We start from the raw sequence: 18,660 nt of genomic DNA on the forward strand, positions 1-18,660 counted from the left end.
ACTGCTCGGTTGCTCGCCTGTGCGAAGCGCCGACAATTTGACGCAAAGAGCGTCAAATAGGATATTCCACGCCCATGCTACATGGGGTCTGGATCAGCCGTTGGTCTAGCGCAACGTTAGATCTGAAGGTCCGCTCCTCTTTCCATTTTTGGTTCACATCCCGCTGGGTGTAGTGTCGATGACCTTGTTTCACCGGGCTGATGGTGGCTGGGCTTGGTGGTGAGAGTTGGGTTTTGGAGAAATCCTTGGTTGGCTTGGCCGATCATGTCTGTGGCATATACATATACACTAATAAAAAATGTTATAAGTTCGAGGAACTAGAAGTCGAAGATGACAACATTCTTTTGAATCCAATTCTAAATTACACTAGAAAGATGGAAAGGCCATGAGGATGGGAAACCTAAACAAACATTTTTAATTAAGTTCTCCTTTTTTTTTGGAAATTTCTTACCATCCTTTCATTTTTACATAATATTTTTTAGAATACTATCTGTAAAAATATATTTATTTGCAAACTAAAAATACTATAATTAATATTCCTTACAATAGATATACTACATGCGGAAATCCAATTCGGCTCCCGCGTGCATGTGCTCTTGCGCGAAATGATTTTTGAAATGTCAAAAAAGTCCCAACAAAAATTTGATGCGTTCATAGTCACATCCAAATGCTACTTGTAGATTTTTAGGTAAAAAGAGTAAGCATTTGGCCTACACACACAAAAAAAAAACGAACACCAAATGTCACCCCCAAATGTTACAACCAAATTTGTTTTTTCATCAACGAAACGCTGCTACTAGTTTCAGATGAAATTTGTGAAGCATGCTTACGACACTAACAAGAACATCTAATTTTTTTCTTAAGAATTTTGTATTTCTTATTACTATTTTTCTAATTTTACTACTCATGCGGGAGCAAATGCACCAGGAAGCCAAAACGCCCTCCCCACTGCTACATGCGTGTTCATTCATATAACAAACAATGTCTATTCTCTTTTCCGCTTCTCTCCTCCTCTCACAATGTCTGCTTAGCATAAGTTCTATTTTTGTGTGAATAGAACTAAAATCTTTTGTAAAGGTTCACCAAAAATACAAAACATCCAAAACATAATTTATGTTACATCAAGCTCTCTGAACCATCGAACGGCCACGACCGCTGCTAGAACGAGCTGCCACTGCACCGTTGTCGTTCCTCCCATATCAAAGCCAACAGAAGGGGAAGCTCTGCAATTGGCAAGGAAGGCGTGATTGCAAGTTTTCGAAGATCTGTGCTCACATAGAATTAGCTCAATCTTGCCTTTAGTGCAATTCACGCGGAGTCGCCTCACCGAAAAGCTGTAAAATCTTCGTTGTGGTTTGGACATGTCCACCGAATGATGATGGACAATTGCATACTCATAATTGTTTCTATCATTAGAATTCTTGCAATAAGATTGGACGACAAATGTAAATTGTTTCCATTTAGATTGTTGATTCATTTTTTTTCCATCAAGCCAAATAGGTTCGAGCGAGAGCAAAAAAATTCAGTTATTTGATGGTTAGAGGATGGTGGTATGCCAGCCAACCCGATCAATTTTTTTTTGCTGTCTCAGTAATGGGATCATTATTTCATTGGACGGCGATATTTTAGTGATAGCGATATATATGGGGTCACTTCGTTAATCTTCAAGCTTTGTAATTTTGAGTGGGTCTTTCATGGACGTCGTGTTTGTGGTGGTGTGAGTGTACGCGCGTACGTCTACATCGTAATCAGTGTTTTAAAAAAGAGATGGCTGGCAAGTGGCAACAGAAATGAGTCCTGGCGCCGGCCGGAAGCTAGCTGATTTGAAGGACGCGTAGAGAGAGAGAGAGGAGGAGGAGAAAGCGCGCGAAAGCATGGCCGGGAATGGGAGGAAAACTTGGAACAGAAGAGGAGAATCTCAGCAAAGCGGAACAGTGAGGAGAGGTGTACAGCAGAGCTGCGCTTTGCCCACTGATTATGTCAGGCATAGCAAAGCCGTTTGGCCAGATCTTCCCTCCCGATCGACTTGTTTAATCGGCGACATGCCGACATCTCGGAGTAAAATGGCGGGCCACTGCCGTTCCATCCGACAGTGGCATCGGCGCCGGCCATGGAAGCGGACGAGCTGCTGAAGAAGCTAAGGGTGCTGGAGGAGGGGCAGGCCGAGCTCAAGCGGGAGGTAGGCAGGCTCATGCCGGACCGTCCCCGCGGCGCACAGTCCACGGCCCGTCGCCGCGCGCGGCTGTCATCGTCGTGGCAGGTCGCCGCCCGCGGCAGGTTGCCCGACAGGCACTGCCACTGGATACTGCAGTCTCTGGGGCAGGCCGTGCACGTCATTGCCCCCGACGGGAGGTTCCTGTACTGGTGAGGTCCCCTGCCTATCTTGTTTCGGCTGTGTGTGCTCATTGCTCACCAGGTGCTCGACGAAATGCTGGACTAGCGCTGTTCATAGGTTTTCTTCTACTCTTTAGTTGGCGCGTGTTGTGCATAGATTCGAGTTCAGATATGCAATCTTGGCTACTGAGTACGCCCGTTCCCCCTTGTATTGAACTGGTCCTGGCGTGTCTCTAGCTTGTTCCAGTGATCACACTGCGATGTTTTTTGCATTGATACATGGCTTTGGAAGTAAGCTGATGTTTTTTTATTTGGTTGCTTCTTGTGATCAACTCATCGTGCATACGTGCTTTCACCTAGTGCAAAGTGCATTTCACCTTTTTTTTAATTAAAATACATAGCATATCTGATGCATGTAATTACTATAGATCCAATTCTTATGTAGTAGGCATTCCTATTCACAATTGACTCTGCTCGTTTCTTCGTATGCATGTTTTACCAAATTCTTCCTTTTTGTTCTGTAATCTAGGAGCCGGTATTCTGAGCATATGTTTGGCTATTCTGCATCAGAAGCAATTGGCCAGAATGCCGTTGAATTAATCGTTCATCCCGCTGACTACGATGCAGCAAAAATTGTCATCCAGAAAATATTTAAGGGGAAGTGTTGGAGAGGGAAGTTTGTTCTTTGTCAGTAATTCACACGATGCAGCAAAAATTGTCATCCAGAAAATATTTAAGAACTACTTGAGCTGTTTGTTCTTTGTCAGTAATTCACACTATGCATGCATCTTAATAGCTCGTAGGCATAGTCCAAATCAGTTATTTGTCAGTAAAATTCCTCACTCTTCATGCTTCTTAATAAAAGCTTCTGTATTCTTCTAATTCTCCTCTTACCGTTGGCATAATCCAGATCAGTTATTTTTCTTCTAATTTTCAATAATCATAATAGTTCAGTGAGTTTCATGATTTTACAGTAGTCCTGGTGGCATGAATGTCTATTCTGATATTCTAAGTTGCAAGTGATACACTTCCACTACACTGATGGCATTTTTGTTCGTATTGTTATGCATGTACTTGTTTACTCCTGAAAGTCCATGTAGATAATCACACAGAATTAGCAATGATATCCCTATTCTTAGACTGTTATATGCTGGTATTGTCCTTTTTTTGTAACAAACGGACTCGTTTGTGCTATTTTTATGTTCGATGCATACAGGTTGTTGTGGAACAGTGTATCATGCTCTGTGGCATGGCTCGGTAAGTTGGTATATCATTTCTGTTCCATGATTATGAATGGAGTTTTACATCTTAACCATAATTTTTCAGTATCTATTCATGTTCCTGTAGGACGTGGCAGCTAAAGTATTCTCCAAGCAGGAATATTCAGAAGAAATGATAAATACCTTCAGACAAGAGGTGGACATCTATATCTACATACAATTGTTCTAGAATTTGGGTATAATTGCAATGCAACTACATGATATCTATTGTATTATTGAGATAGACACCCCACTACAGAAACTAAGTGCAAGATTACGAATGACGGAACCTACAGTTACCATTTTCGCTATCCTATGTTAATATAACCATGTGGATAAATATGAAGAAAAGATCTGGTGTTGACAGATCTTCACTTTTGTTGATTTTTTTGTGGGTCAATTAGCACTACAGCGACAACTTTCTAAATCCCGTGATCCTTTTTCCATATTTTGTGGCCATGACTATATTTGCATCCTTCAAATGTGTAGGTATCATTGATGAAGAAACTACGACATCCCAATATCATACTTTTCATGGGTGCAGTTCTGTCGCAGCAACGACTTTGTATTGTTACTGAATTTCTCCCACGGTATGCTGTATATTTTCCTACATGTGTTTCTCATCGATACTAGTAAGAACATTTCTAAGGATTGATGGGTAGCTCAACGGCTGGCACACATGGTTCTGTAAGCAACCACCCGTCTTTTATACTTCCCTCTTGTTGAAAAAGTTGGGAGTGCTAATACCCCCCTGTTCTTTTCGGTTGGTACTAAAAGCACTTCTGACATACCATGCATTGATTTTGTTTTAGGTGAAATTGTTTTTATTTTCTGTAGGTTTTCAACCATTTTTGCTATTGGAAATATAGTTTTGGCATTCTTTTGTAGTTGTGTAGAATTTAGAATCTCACTAGAGGTCGTTTTGTTTTACCTATAATGTATAACACTCCCGAGTCCCATAATGCAGCGGGAGTTTGTTCCGGTTGCTCCGAACTAACATTGGCAAGCTGGATCCAAGACGGAGAGTTAACATGGCTATAGACATTGTGAGTGCATTTTCTTTTAACAGCTGGTTAAGGAATCAGGAGATATCCAGCCAAATATACTACATGGAACTTTTTGAGAAATGAACATGTTGTAGCAGAAGAACTGGATAAACATTCTTCACTTAAAGATCTCAATAGATGTTTTGAATAGATACAGATTACTTTTTTGCAATTGGCTAAAAGAGAAGTTGAACTGCATGTAAGCTAAGCCATATTTGTAGCTTCAGTGTATGGAAGAATGATACAGAAAATAGGTGATATCATGTACCTGCCATCTAATATAGTATCTTGTGCTGTATCACATGTTATGTTAGTACGATCATAACTGAAGATTATATCAGAAAAATTCAATCATGATTCATGTGATTATGATGTGCAATATTGTTACCTTAACTCTCTTAAACCATTGAGATGGAAGTTACTTGATATTTTCTTTGTCGAGTACACATTTTTCCATGTGGATTCTTAGAAGAAAAATTAATATTGTTGCAGGCAAGGGGCATGAACTATCTTCACAATTCCATTCCCACTGTTGTGCACCGTGATTTGAAATCGCCAAACCTGCTGGTTGATAAGAATTGGACTGTAAAGGTAAGCACGAGACTTTGGTCCGCATACTTCATGTTGTCTCATCTCACTTGGTTCTATTAGGTTGCAGACTTTGGTCTTTCACGTCTGAAACTCGAAACATTTCTGACAACAAAAACTGGAAAGGGAACAGTAAGTATAAACAAACTTAACTTTTGACATGGATTCTCCAGACTGACAAAATTGTCATAAACTTTAACCTAGTACATGATAACTTGGTTTCCAAATCCAGCCGCAGTGGATGGCTCCAGAGGTGCTACGAAGTGAACCTTCAAATGAAAAGTAAGCTCAACGTTGGAAATTCTTGAACAACCAATGTTTCTGTTACCTACGGATTATTAACCATTTCTTCCTCTTTATTAAGTATAGGTCTGATGTATTCAGTTATGGAGTTGTCCTGTGGGAGCTTGTTACTCAGAAGATTCCCTGGGATACTCACAATACAATGCAGGTACATTTTTGCTATGCATATTGATTAGCTGTTAATCTGATTTATTTTTATCAACATTTGGTGGCAAATTGGCAGCCAAATTCCGCAACTTAATCTACTTAGATACAGCAAGTCATAGTAACAAACTTTAATGTTTCTTTGCTTCATAGTTCATCCATTCTCCTTTCAGTGTGGCCCGTGATAGATATGGAGATGATTTTTCTGTTGACCCCTTTTTATGGCGTCTTAGAGCCAAAAAGAATTCTTGAAAATTGCTAGCTTACTGGTGAATGGTGAATCTTTTCCAAGAAGCGAAATTACACAAACGTTGCAGTTTAAGAAAACTCAGTTTCTTTTTAGCTTTTCTTTAACGTAATAACACAAGCCCCTATGTTGCAGGTCATCGGAGCCGTAGGCTTTATGGATCACAGACTGGAAATTCCAAGGGATGTGGATCCTCAGTGGGCATCGATGATCCAGAGCTGTTGGGACAGGTACATACCAGTCTGCACGTTAGTACTAAACAACCTATTCCCGATCCAATGAAATGAGTATCCCTTTTTGTAAGCAGTGATCCACAACACCGCCCTTCGTTCCAAGAACTCCTTGAGAGGCTCCGGGAGCTGCAAAAGCAGTACAACGTTCAGGCGCAAACCAAGCGGAAAGAGGCTGGGAAAGTTGCTGGAAATATGAGCGTCAAAGAAAGCTAGCTTCGTGTTTTAATAGTGATGGATTATGCCTGCAGCCCTGGGGATGATTTATCCGAGGTGAGCTCGGGAAGGTTCGAGGATGTTTTCCATGTTGCTTCCAAGAGGGAATGCCAGAGAGGTTGGTGCATATCTTCTCAAATTGCAACATTGAAAGGAGGCTAGAGGACGCTGGCGACATGACATAGACTTCCGGTAGTTTCAGGGCTAGCCCGAATGTTCAGAACAGATATGATTGGTCCAACAGCTCATTATACATGTGGAATGCGTGTCATCCATAGTATTAGCATTTTATTCATGCATGGTTTAAATTTTGAAAGAAGGTATAGCTTGCATTGATCCCAGTTTGCCAAGGCCGTCGGGAAAGTGCAAAATTTGCTTCTTCTAGAAACGAGATTTGAGGTTCACAATGGATACACCACGACCTTTTGGTAGGATGTGTGGGCTCTTTGCCAGCGTGGATTATTCAGAGGCAAAAGTTGTTGGGAACTGGATTGGGGGCAGATGGGCCTCGTTGTTTCGAAGATCCTTGGGCACCCTTGAAGCCTAGGAATTTATACATTACCGGACATCGCTTGTTGGAAGCTACAGCTGCTCGACTAATTCTCGACCGGATCTCTCTGTAAAGAAATCTTCAAAAAAATCAAGTTACTAATTTGGAAGGCTAGAATTCTAGCGAAAATAAGAATCTTCTTTTGGTAAGTAGCCTGGGACAGTATCCCTAGTGGGGATCAAGTTTGCAAGTGTCATAGACCGGGAGATGGGAAATGTGTGTGGCGCGGCCACGACGAAGATTGTGACCATGTCTTGTTGCAGGCATTGTGGCATAATTTATGTGGAACGTGGTTCAGGATGCCACGGATTATTGGAAGCCCGATGTAGGGACCAACCCAATAAGGCCTAAGTCTCTGTGCTTACCATGCCAGCCCCTAGATCGATTTGCCAACATACTCGGTACTTATAAAATATCAAACACAAATATGTATTAAATCATTACAGCCCAACATCTAGAACACATAATTTAGTACATACTACTAGCCCAAGACAACTCAACTAAAGTAGCGATACAACCTAAAACAATTAAAACACCAAGGAGTTTCCGCCATATGCGAACGATGTCGAGTGGAGACTTACAACCCGACGTTACACTTACTCATCATCGGATCCACCCGCAACATGATATGTTGCAGCCATAAAGGTCAACATATTGAATGTATTGGCAAGTGTTACATGAATATATAACAACCCTATCTCACCTACATGCATTTGAGGGTAAGGGGAGGTTTGGTACACTTTGTAGAAAAGCAATTAAGGTTTTATCCCGACTTTGTATTGGGTGGACTACTCTAATAGCATACATAGAACGTACTGGTGCACCCCGGTAGAGACTCTGGACATACTACTTCAAAACCAACGGAGGTCCTAGAAGCAGTGTCACACATAGTGGAGATCCCTAAACACATTGGTTGCTTCCAATAGAGGTCCTATTTCCATGTTCAACCCATCAAGTTTCAGTTAAGAAAATTAGATGATGAGATCTTTTAGACAGTCCCGACCAAGATTCTCAAGGTTGTCCACAACTGTGGACATGGCTAATCATAAACACTCTCGAGAGGTTTGTATACTTTACCCTGCATGACCCAGTCAGTCCTATTTGCAATTAAACTCAAAGTATAGTAACCGGGAGAAGATTGAGACGAAGCCTTTGGGAAGTAATACCTTGACCCACTAGTATGACCCATTCACCTATCGAACACCTACATCAGTCGTACGGGTCAGGTACCTACAACTTACTTAGCTAAGACACAGCCCATATGATACGTGGTTACACATGGAAGCTATTAGACATGGTATGCGTACAATCTCTATGAACCTAGGTGGTGGTCCACACAAAAATCTGCATTCCGATGACTAATCGTAGCAATCCACCTAGATAATTCATTCTAAGTTGGTATTAAATCATCATAAGTAAACTACAAAACTTCTTGTTTGATGTGATCCGAGCATGTATATATACTAGTAAAAATGCCCGTGCATTTCAACGGTAGGAGAAAACCATCCGGCCCTAACCCAATAACCATAGCAGGAGTGCTCGTACAACTTGTACATGTCACTATTCAACATGAATGCGGAAAATTAAATCACTACATAAGCAGAACACGAATCATGAAATCAAATGATAAACCCATGCATTGCAACAGGCGGAAAAAATAACAAAACATGCTTCATGTCATCACGTGTCATTGCACACTACTCATATCCAACTCTGATAAACGTTGAGATAAGGTTACCCTTGTCTCTTTAAGATGCATATGAGTGTGTGTTGCCACAGGTTCCTTTTTTTGGATCATGAAATGTTGATGTGAAGAGGCCACCCCAACATCCTTTATCGACAAATATTTAAGCTTTGCACTGCCATCAGATGGAAGAATAGTGATGCATGAAACAATCTCTTAGCAAGAAACATACAGTGTAATTCATTTAAAGATTATTTTACAGAATTATCAAAACATTTGAATTCAATGATTTTGATTATATAGTTTTTTATTACTGAAGATTGTTTGATTTCTAAGATTATATTTCAGTTCTAATTTTTTTTCACTACTTGGGCTTGGTCCAAACGCAAGAAAAAATGATGCCATCTCCTGATGGTCTCTCCCATACTTTCTACCGTTCTAGCACAGACAGATGCATCGTGCACTTTCCATGTCTTTTGCAGGTGCCCGAGGGCGGTTCACTTATGGCGATCTATGTCGGAGGTGTGGCGCATCCCGGGTATTGAGTCTGTTGTTAACACTGGATCGCCTGCGAATGCTCATGCTGCTTTGGCGGTGCTTGTTCGTGCGCAACGAGCTAGTTCATGACAAGCCAGCGCCCCCGGTGGAGTTTTCTCGCCGGTTCCTCCACAACTACGTTGTCTCCTTGCTCGGCATTCAGCAGTTCCCGCAAGGAGATTGGGACAGGGGGAAGATGACCGTCCAGGTGGAGGGGGGCGAGCAGCTGTTATTGCATGTGAGGCCGCCCTCACGACCGTCGGCAAGTGGAGCCGCCCTCCACCCGGCTGGACCAAGCTCAACGTCGACGGCTCCTTTTCTTCGGAGAACGACACTGTCGGTGCAAGGATGTTACTTCAGGACCATGAAGGGTCTATCATCTTTGCGTGTCGGACGTTGTGGTCTTGCCCGGACCCCCTCCATGCTGAACTCCCCGGGGTGATGGAGGGCATCGCCCTCTCCTTGCAGTGGACGGAGTTGCCGGTGTTAGTTGAATGTGATAGCTCACATGCAGTTCACCCCGGAAAAAAAAGAAAAAGATGCATCGTGCATTTGCTCAAAAGAAAGATGCATCGTGCATTTCCTCTCTTGTTTAATAGGAAAGGATTACAAAAATCAACCGGCTCATAAAAATCAATATTACGGGCTGAATGCTCACGGGAATCATTACGCGTGGAGGTGGAACCTGATTATGCCTAATTTTTTGCCGGCTAATAAAAATCAATATTACGGGCTGAACGCTCACGGGAATCATTACGCGTGGAGGTGGAACCTGATTATGCCTAATTTTTTGCTTTGCGTTAGGATTGCGGCTCGCATTGTTCATTCACCTCCGCCTCAGCCACCACATCAGCCCCGACAGGTACGCCTCGCGATTATCCATTCGTCTTCACCTCCACCTCGTTCTATTCTGTCGCTCCACCTCTCTCATCCCTATCTACAACACAGGCGTTCCGGCACCAGCACCCCATCTCCCTCATCGCGGTGCTCGGGAGGTTCGGCGGCGCGTCGCTCGATGGCCTCCGGCCCCGCTCCTCCTTCCTTTTGCTTCCCCGCCTCTGACCTCCACTGGGGAGGAGCGCAGCCCAAGTTTCCCCGCCGTCGGGTTCCGGTGAGGGCCCTCTCCGCTCTCCGCTCTGCTGGCGGCGACCCACCCGTTGTCGGGGCTTCTTTTCCTCTCCGCTCTCCGGCAGTCGCAAGCTCGTCCGGATCCCCCCGCTGTCAACGCTGGATGTGCCAAACCTGTTCTATTTAGTCGATAGATGCCTTCTATTTAGTCGATAGATGCCCTCAAGCCGGTTCTCTCTTTCGTTAATTTCTTCCTTGATTCTTAAGGCGGCTTGTTGCTTTCAGATTGCCCACACATATATATATATATATATATATATATATATATATATATATATATATATATATATATATATATATATATATCCATGAAATATGATGTAAAATAGCGAGGTGGTACTATCTAATATAAAGTCGAATCTTCTCTGGTTCGCAATTGGAGATTTCGATCCTGAGCAGGATGATTTTCTCTTTGCCTCCAGGCAGTATGGGCGTGGGCCGTGAGGCGAAAAAAAGGCTACAAACCTCCTGGACTTTGCGGAAAGAAAAAACCACCTCGATTACCCTGCGTTTTAGTACCATCTCACTTATATTATGATTTTGTCTATACAAATCGTAAAAGCGTATTAGACATGAGAAGAAAGCGTATTGTGACGATGAATCTGACAAACTCAATCCATGCTTTACTATTACTAGCAAAAGGGCCCGTGCGTTGCAACGGGAGAAACAAATCGATGCCGCTAGTGAGCCATCCATATTGCCACTTGCCCTCTTCGTCGCCGTCGGTCAGCGAGCCGCCTATTCACGGAGACGGAGAACATGATCAATCTCAAGGTGATGAGCTTAGTCATCTCCCTCTAGCATTCCACTTCGTGGGCCTCCTCCTTCACAGACTTAATTTAACGGACTTGCGATGATGGTGAACGCCACCCCCGTCTCTTCTACACTTAGTATATGCACTGTCGATAGAGTTCATGCGTGGCAATGGAGACAAATTAAGTAAATATCTTCATCTTTCACTGTAATTCTCTCACTCTCACATTATTCCCTCCAACAACAAGCAATTAACCTTAGTGGCAGCATGGAGCATCCAACTGCTAGGTCTTTCCATCCATGGTATTGCATGGGTGCCTTCGTTACTACTCATGAGAAATCTTTCCCCCTGTTGACAGTTTCAAAGAAGAAATACTGTGATTTTTCTGGTGAGACAGTAGAGTGGATTTTCTACTCTTGCGTGTACTACTTCCGAGTTTAAAAAAATACAAAAAAACAATATCAAACATGATTATAAAATTCTGAAATTTTGTGACATCAGACAAGATCAAACGTTAATCAAAAGGATGTGTCTGTTAAACTTATAGGATGTATGTGCCAAAATTATAGGACTGAGCGGATCTAATCAACCCAGTATGTTTCTGGTATCAACATGGGAAAAAGGTCTCTGGTGAAAAAAATATATAGATCAAAGGTACTTCGAGACGCTAGTTTGGGAAGAGGATATGTATTCCCGTCCTTGAGTTTAATTTATTCGTAGCCTCCTATATATTTCCGGAAACAGTACACATCCATATTATGGGTTGCAATCTCAATTGTGCTATTGTCTGAATCTCGGTGCAAAAATTCCGAACATGCTTCCTACCTACTTCTGCTTCTCAGCTTCAGAACCATTTAAAGTAAACAATTGAGAATTGTTTCAATGGTTAGAAATTAAATCGGGTTAAATGAGCAATGTAGTCTAAAACAGATATGACAAAATCTGAGTTTATACAATGCACTACAATCCATTGTTATTTATATGCTGCAGTTACATTTATCGAACCAATATTAATAAGTGGAGTAGGCCTGATCATCAATATATATAGGAACAACCAAACAAAAATAACATAGAATTTTACTACGGCTTCACCTAACTAATATTGCAGCTCAAAACTATCATAGAATTTTACCACGGCTTCAAAAGCTTTTTTTTCCTTTTATTCCGTGAGCAACAGATCAACCAAGTCCCTTACCTTGCCATCAGGCCAAAGGCACATTTGGCGTACACAAAAGCCCACCCGGCTATTAGTGGCGATCATGTGGGCAAGTTCCCTTCTTCTCACACAACGCACCCGATTCTCAACAACAAAAGCAAAAAAACGCAACGCAGACCCGCTCTCATCACAGGAGGACACCATTGGCTGCACCGTGGAGCAACCTTGAGACGCCATCCGACGCCATCCGACGCCTTGACCAGCGACCCGCCGCTGGCAGGCGTTCCTCGCAGACCCACCGCACCACTCTGACTCTCAGCCTCGACTACGCTGGTTTCCTCTGTCCGCCATGGACGCCGACCTTGTCCCCCTGCCTTCTCCCGAGTCCCGAGCTCGCCCGAGCCGCAGCCATGGCGTCGAGCACAGAGTTCGCCCGCACTCCTCCTGCTCCATCACCGGGCAGCTGCCTCCCCATTTTCTGCCCTCCCTTCAAGCCGTCTCCTGCACGCGCAACGCAGGGGCACCACCAAGTCATCTCGAGTTGCAGCCGTCGCACCAGTTCTAGCGTGATCCGTTCACCTGACCTCCTCCCTGCTCCTTCTCATGGACGCGGCCAGCCCCTTGCCTGCCATCACACCTCCTCGACGCCTTGGTGCTCTGTGCCTCCGGCTGTTGAGCGAGACTGCAGCCACCACTCCCCTCTCCACGCAAGACCACCACTGCGCCCTGGGAAGGCGGGTGGGGTAGGGGCCGAAAAGAAGTGGATCGTGCTGCCGCGTGAGTTGCCCGGGACGCGGACGGCGCGAGACAATAGTAATTGAGTGCACATGATTTGATCATGGAGGGGGCGAGCCCGCGATAGACACGCGGCCGCGGAGGCGCCGACAGGGAGGAGGATCTCAGCCTCAGGGCGCTCCTCCAGGTCGCCATATAGGAGGGCTCCCCGTCATCGCGCGCCAAGCCGTCCACGGCGCCGTCGTCGCGGGTGTTGTACGAGGGAACGGCCATCGTACTGTGATCCGTCCCTGCGAGCCGAGGCAAGCAAGAGCTGGGCGAGGCGGCAGATATCCTACACGAGCAACTTCTACGGTTACCGCGTAGAGAATTTAGAGGCGGCCTGTTTGGATGGAAAACATCGATAGTCGTAGACCAATCAGCCTTTTATTTCTATATGTAGACAGTTGACGGAACGGAATGTAGATGACGACCCCCAAATTAGTACCACCTCGTTTATATTACAATTTTGTCTATACAAATCATAAAAGCGTATTATGACACGAGAAGAAAGCGTATTGTGACGGTGAACCCACGGAGTCAATCCGTGCTTTATTATTACTAGTACAAATGCCCGTGCATTGCACCGGGCAAAAAATGAAATATAACCTGCTCCAGTGCCACTATGCAATATTTTTTAATATAATTTTGTAAACGTCAGAAATAAGGTTGAGTATTTTTTGTAAATCAATGCTGCATAAAGGAAAAGTAAAATAGTTTGATAAACTTTTGGGTGCCAATAGAAGCAGATTCAACTAAATATCTTAAAGATGTGATATGAAAAACAAAGTAAATATTCATATTCTATGAAAGGTAAGTGCAATACGATTAATCTAGTAAAGTAATTTGGAATGTCGGCTTCACTAACTCTTTACCATCAACTAAATTGTGAGGAACCCATTTGTTTCACCATAAATAGAAACCAAAAAACTTTCAATCTATTAGATAAAGTAAACTAATTAGGCGGCCTAATCAAAGATGTACGTCTATATCTGTTTAGGATTCATCGAAGAACACATTTGATGCTGTTAGAAATGCTATGCAAAATAAGTTAGCAAACCGCCGTAAAAGAGACGAATAATTTGATATATTATTCAGCAGAATATAATATAAATGGATGCAGTATTCAACTTTTACCAGGTCTAACTGATAAGGTTTACCGTGAGACAAACCTGAATCCTTACAGCCGCAATTAAATTTTGCACAGCTGAATTATAATACTGGTAAAACAACTATACCACCATAAGTATATTCTACCTAAACGGTTTCAATGGAGAGAACCTATACACTCAAGGATTCCTGGGAGCAAGATGCAAGGAAAAGGACTAAAATACTGGGGGTAATGAAAGTTCCAATGTATAAAAACTTGCCCTTCTCATGTTCTTTGGTAAATACATATCTTACTCGAGCAATAAAATCGTTCCTACAAAATTGAAGGTTTGAATCTTTTCCATTATTAGATGAACATACAAAAACTTGCCCGCAGGCAAGAACTGCTTAAGTGAACAGATAACTTCAAATAGTCAGCCATGAAAACAACAAAGAAAGGGAAGTAAGAAAATATAGAATTTTTTCTCAGGTAATTAAATTAAAAGGAAAATGATTCCACCAAAAGACAGAAGCATTGTCGTCCCACATACTTAAACAAAATAACTATTGCCACAAGTAGCAACACAGCCAGCAATCGCACAGCAGCAGCCAAACACACATATCAGGCTGGACATGCACCAACATCAAACAAAAAAGTAGGTTTGATGTTCATGTAAACGAAAAGGGCATTTCTTGAGATTTATTACCGCATAAGGGAGAGTGTGGCTGGCGAAGAACAGGGGCGGGGTCGTCATCTTCTCTGCACATATGCACATGAAGCAGAGTGAAGCGACGGAGAACCGATAGGGTAGGTCATGCTGGATCTGACAGGAGCAAGCGACGAAGACCAGCAGTGCAGCCACTGGCGGCGGGAACCTCCACACGCCCCTCCTCCTCGAGCTCTTAAACTGTGACTTCCTTGGTCGACTCCAAACCTGCATTGAGCAGAACATCTCAGCAAAATGCAATACTGTACTCCATTAACTCAAGCAAGGAGAGAAAAAGAATATGTTCCATCAATGTTATTCTAATTTGATATTAATGAGAAATAATGTCAGAAGTACATTGGTCCTTGATTTTGTTTTCTTAGATAGGGTCTCTTGTAGGTTGTAGTAGATGTATTAAGGAACTAAAACAAATCAAGTCTGCATTTTTGTGCCAGCTGGAGACCTACTGCTTTTGTATCTTGTTGTATACAATTCAAATGATATAGAAATTATGAACTTGAGACTGAGACACCATGTAGTAGATTGGACATTGTTTTACATCAAACACATATTGAGGATTTACAACAATCTCTTGTGACAGGGCCACTAATAGCAATCGGGGAGTAATGCAACAGAAGTTCTATGCAAGGAGATTAATATAAATTAATAGAATTATAAAAAGCAAGGCAGCAAACCTCTTTAGAGAAGGCTAATGTTTATTTCTTAACTGAGGTACTAAAACCACACAAAAACTTATAAATACTAATTCTGAAGAGTGAACAGTATGAGATCAGTCTCCCTAGAATTAGTACATACTACACAATGCGTCGATAGTATATGGAAAACAAAGACATGTGCATAATCTAGAAGACAACCATGCTAGCATATTCATGAGGCAGGGAAGACAGCATATGAAATCTGAACTTGCATCATTGTACTGTTTAGGCTATCCTTTCCCTTTTATACCACATCTTTTGTTCAACATGTTCCTCTGCATTTTCACTTGAACAACATTCTGTTGAACCAAAAGACAATACCACCAATGCCAATTACCAAGATGACAATAAATAAAAATTGTTAGCGACCTGTGAGAGTTTAGCCAACATATTATGTAGCTGATGGTCCATCTTTGCAAGTAAAAATTTAGAATAGAGGCCTGTCTTTGTCAGCGGCTCGTCTAACCTGCAGAATCGTGCATCATTCTATCATTCCCTTGCTTATAGAAGCACTACTCACTGGACCACTCAACATTGTAATTTGGAACTAACAGGACAGAAAAATATGATGCAAATTTATGTCCTCTCGCATGAAACATATCATTACAGCTGTAAAATCATGTCATGGAATATAAGCTACCATTAATCATGTTCATGCAAGAGGCCGCAAAAACTCTACCTATATACTCCCTTTGAATCACCCTGGTAGCAGCCAAACCCTCTGCCGTTCCGCCAGTAGTGAAGCCACCATGATCCACCTTGAGTTTTTGCATGGTTCATCTTCTCTGCACTGAACACTTTGGAGATGAGATTCTTTTTCCTTCTCTGCTTTTGGAAAAAAACATAAAAAGCCTACAGATCAGACTGTCATATATATGCCACTTCAGTTTCTATAATTTATTGATTCTCTTAAAATTAAATGATGTTCCGTCATCTCGTGTTTGTTAAAATATATAATCAATTGCAAGGGATTAGAGGCCGGATGTATGATTTTTATTTAAGTTTGGCTGCTGCACAGTCATCACCAGTTGCATGGATAGCCGGCTAGTCAATGGATGGAAAGCTACATAAGCAGGATGCCGCTTTGCTAGTTTACTCGTGCATCAACGAACCATTGAATAAATGAAATCTATCCACATATCCAGGTCTATGGTAGGAGCCCAGAGAGGCATGCCAACAACTATTGGTTGCCAACGCCAAGGAACTGCAAGCCTGACACTGGTGAGCTGCACGCCCATGGTACAGAGTCGCATGCCAACGAGCTGAAACAACACCGTGCTGTCAGCTGCATGTGCTGCCCAAACCACAGTCGCAGACATGGATGTCATGGAGAATTGGATCCGAGGTAGGAGCAAGAACAACACATGGCCGCCAGCCAGACTGCCCCACCGATGAACTGCACTGCACACACACAATAACACTGAATCTGCTAGCACGCAGTAATGAACTACACATATCCCGTGAAACAGGGAGCTGAACTGAAAACTGAACCTTAAATTGCACAAATCAAACTTTTGCCACTGCTCCTTATGGGATTGGGCACCGAACTGCAACTCCCGTGATGCCTAAGCAGTGTGGCCGATGCACTGCACTTGGAGTATTGCACACACACGGAACAAATTGCAAGTCCGCGCCGGCTGGGATTTTCACCCGCCAGCTGGGATTTTCACCGTGAGATGGCCGAGGTATTCACTGCGGTCCACCGTGTGGGTGGGTGTCGTGGAGGTGATAGCCGGAGGAAGGCGGTGGAGCAGCTGCTCACCTCCTCAACAGAGAAGTGAGCGACATGTGAGTTGCGCATGCTCGCATGTGAGGAAGAAGGGAGGAGGAGAACGGCCCATCCGGTCACGGCGGCGTGGTCCATGAGCCTGGCTTCCAGCGCCGAACTACAAAGAGAGGGGGGGGGTCTCTCCTACCGCTCAAGGTAGAAGAAGGTGGTAGATGGTCGGGGACGACCGGATCCAGCGCTGTAGGCGGTGGTTGGCGATGCAGGTCTCTGCGGTGGTTGGATCTAACGCTGGTGGCCATACGCGGGAGGAGCGCAACAACACGGGTGGTGGAAGTAGTCGGGGTCGTGCTACTAGGTAGGGGCGGCAGGCGGCGCGACGTTTCTGGGCTGCCGGTGGGATGTGGTGGGAGGCGCGGCTGGTGGAGGTTGGGCGGCGGCAGGGAGGCCGGGGAGGAACCGCACGGGAGAAGGAGCTCGGGGTCGGGTGGTGGTGGTGGCGGCCGCGGCACTCGAGCCTGGGCGAGCCGGATCTGGGAAACAGACACCGCACCTCCCCTCCTTTCTTCCTTCTTCTCTCCCTCATCTCCATTCTTCTTTCTGCCCAGGAGCCGCGGATGCCATAGATCTGCCAGGGAAACCACGCTCCGGCCTCCCTCTCATCACCGGCGACCTCTACCTCGCCGCCCGCCTCCGAATCGGCCTCCCTCATCATCACCGGCGACCCTTGCCTCGCTGCCCGCCTCCGAATCGGCCTCCCCAGCCTCTGCCGCACACGGATCCGGCCCCTGCAAGCTCCAGCCTCCGGCGTCGATCCGCATCGAGCAGCCGCCGCCCCCAGACGCCTGCGTCGTTCCGCATCGAGCAGCCGCCGCCCCCAGTCGCTCGTTATGCACGAGTCTTTTTTGCAATGTTTTCTCAGAGCCAGGATTGCGGGTTGAATACACCAAAATGGAGGGTCCTTTTTGAAAAACCGAAACGTTTTCTCTGGTTGCCACTTAAACAGGGAGCGCGGGTTGATTTCCTGTAAACGGAGGGGCCTTTCTGTAAAATTGCCACGACGTACGTGCAGAAGCACTCCGTGCTTTATTAGTATATATAGGGATAGGGATAGGGAAAGATTAGGGAAAGATTAGGGAAAGAATTGTAGCATGGCTAGGCAATGTAACTACAATGGTCGGCGTCAAGGACATGGTTGAGACATATGGCTATCCTACTAGGTTCCATAACATAGCCTATTAACAACATAGTCCTATGCTCACACCCTAATCATGGCATACTTCATGCGTAACAAAATAAGGGTGACATGATTAAATATTCGACTTGCCTTGGCAGTTGGTGCTGAAGCTACACTCCTCACAACTACAAACGGTACACTCCTCACAATCTATACATTAAAGGAGCATGTTATAAATACCTAGCTTTGACTAGCAATTGATTGATTTGGTTGCTACTGTGGCTCAAAATATATT

At 43.9% G+C, this 18,660-nt stretch overlaps 3 protein-coding genes across 5 annotated transcripts; 2 read left to right on the forward strand and 1 right to left on the reverse strand.

Moving 5' to 3' along the window:
* The first annotated feature begins 1,813 nt into the window (after positions 1 to 1,813).
* On the forward strand, positions 1,814 to 3,094 carry LOC123071939 (uncharacterized). The gene is made up of 2 exons (XM_044495517.1): positions 1,814 to 2,364; positions 2,864 to 3,094. The coding sequence occupies exons 1-2, from the start codon at positions 2,111 to 2,113 to the stop codon at positions 3,027 to 3,029; spliced, it is 420 nt and encodes a 139-aa protein (XP_044351452.1). The 5' UTR covers positions 1,814 to 2,110; the 3' UTR covers positions 3,030 to 3,094.
* A 260-nt stretch (positions 3,095 to 3,354) lies between these two features.
* Positions 3,355 to 6,662, forward strand: LOC123071938 (serine/threonine-protein kinase CTR1). Its single transcript, XM_044495516.1, has 10 exons — positions 3,355 to 3,591; positions 3,682 to 3,750; positions 4,083 to 4,183; positions 4,561 to 4,639; positions 5,132 to 5,230; positions 5,291 to 5,359; positions 5,460 to 5,509; positions 5,597 to 5,678; positions 6,057 to 6,151; positions 6,229 to 6,662. Exons 1-10 carry the CDS (start codon positions 3,541 to 3,543, stop codon positions 6,365 to 6,367), a joined length of 834 nt encoding a protein of 277 aa, XP_044351451.1. The 5' UTR covers positions 3,355 to 3,540; the 3' UTR covers positions 6,368 to 6,662.
* A 4,570-nt stretch (positions 6,663 to 11,232) lies between these two features.
* On the reverse strand, positions 11,233 to 18,217 carry LOC123071940 (uncharacterized). 3 transcript variants are annotated; one of them, XM_044495520.1, is made up of 5 exons: positions 17,225 to 18,217; positions 16,142 to 16,252; positions 15,832 to 15,928; positions 14,747 to 14,974; positions 11,233 to 11,368 (listed from the first exon to the last, which is right to left on the reverse strand). In XM_044495520.1, the coding sequence occupies exons 1-5, from the start codon at positions 17,269 to 17,271 to the stop codon at positions 11,243 to 11,245; spliced, it is 609 nt and encodes a 202-aa protein (XP_044351455.1). In that variant the 5' UTR covers positions 17,272 to 18,217; the 3' UTR covers positions 11,233 to 11,242. The 3 variants fall into 3 exon arrangements, with proteins under 3 accessions (XP_044351455.1, XP_044351453.1, XP_044351454.1); XM_044495518.1 differs by having other exon boundaries at positions 16,142 to 16,287; positions 17,225 to 18,216; XM_044495519.1 differs by lacking the exon at positions 11,233 to 11,368 and adding an exon at positions 11,970 to 14,373 and having other exon boundaries at positions 16,142 to 16,287; positions 17,225 to 18,215.
* Positions 18,218 to 18,660: the final 443 nt, after the last annotated feature.

This window comes from Triticum aestivum, chromosome 3B (assembly GCF_018294505.1).
Source record: "Triticum aestivum cultivar Chinese Spring chromosome 3B, IWGSC CS RefSeq v2.1, whole genome shotgun sequence".
Lineage (NCBI taxonomy): Eukaryota > Viridiplantae > Streptophyta > Magnoliopsida > Poales > Poaceae > Triticum > Triticum aestivum.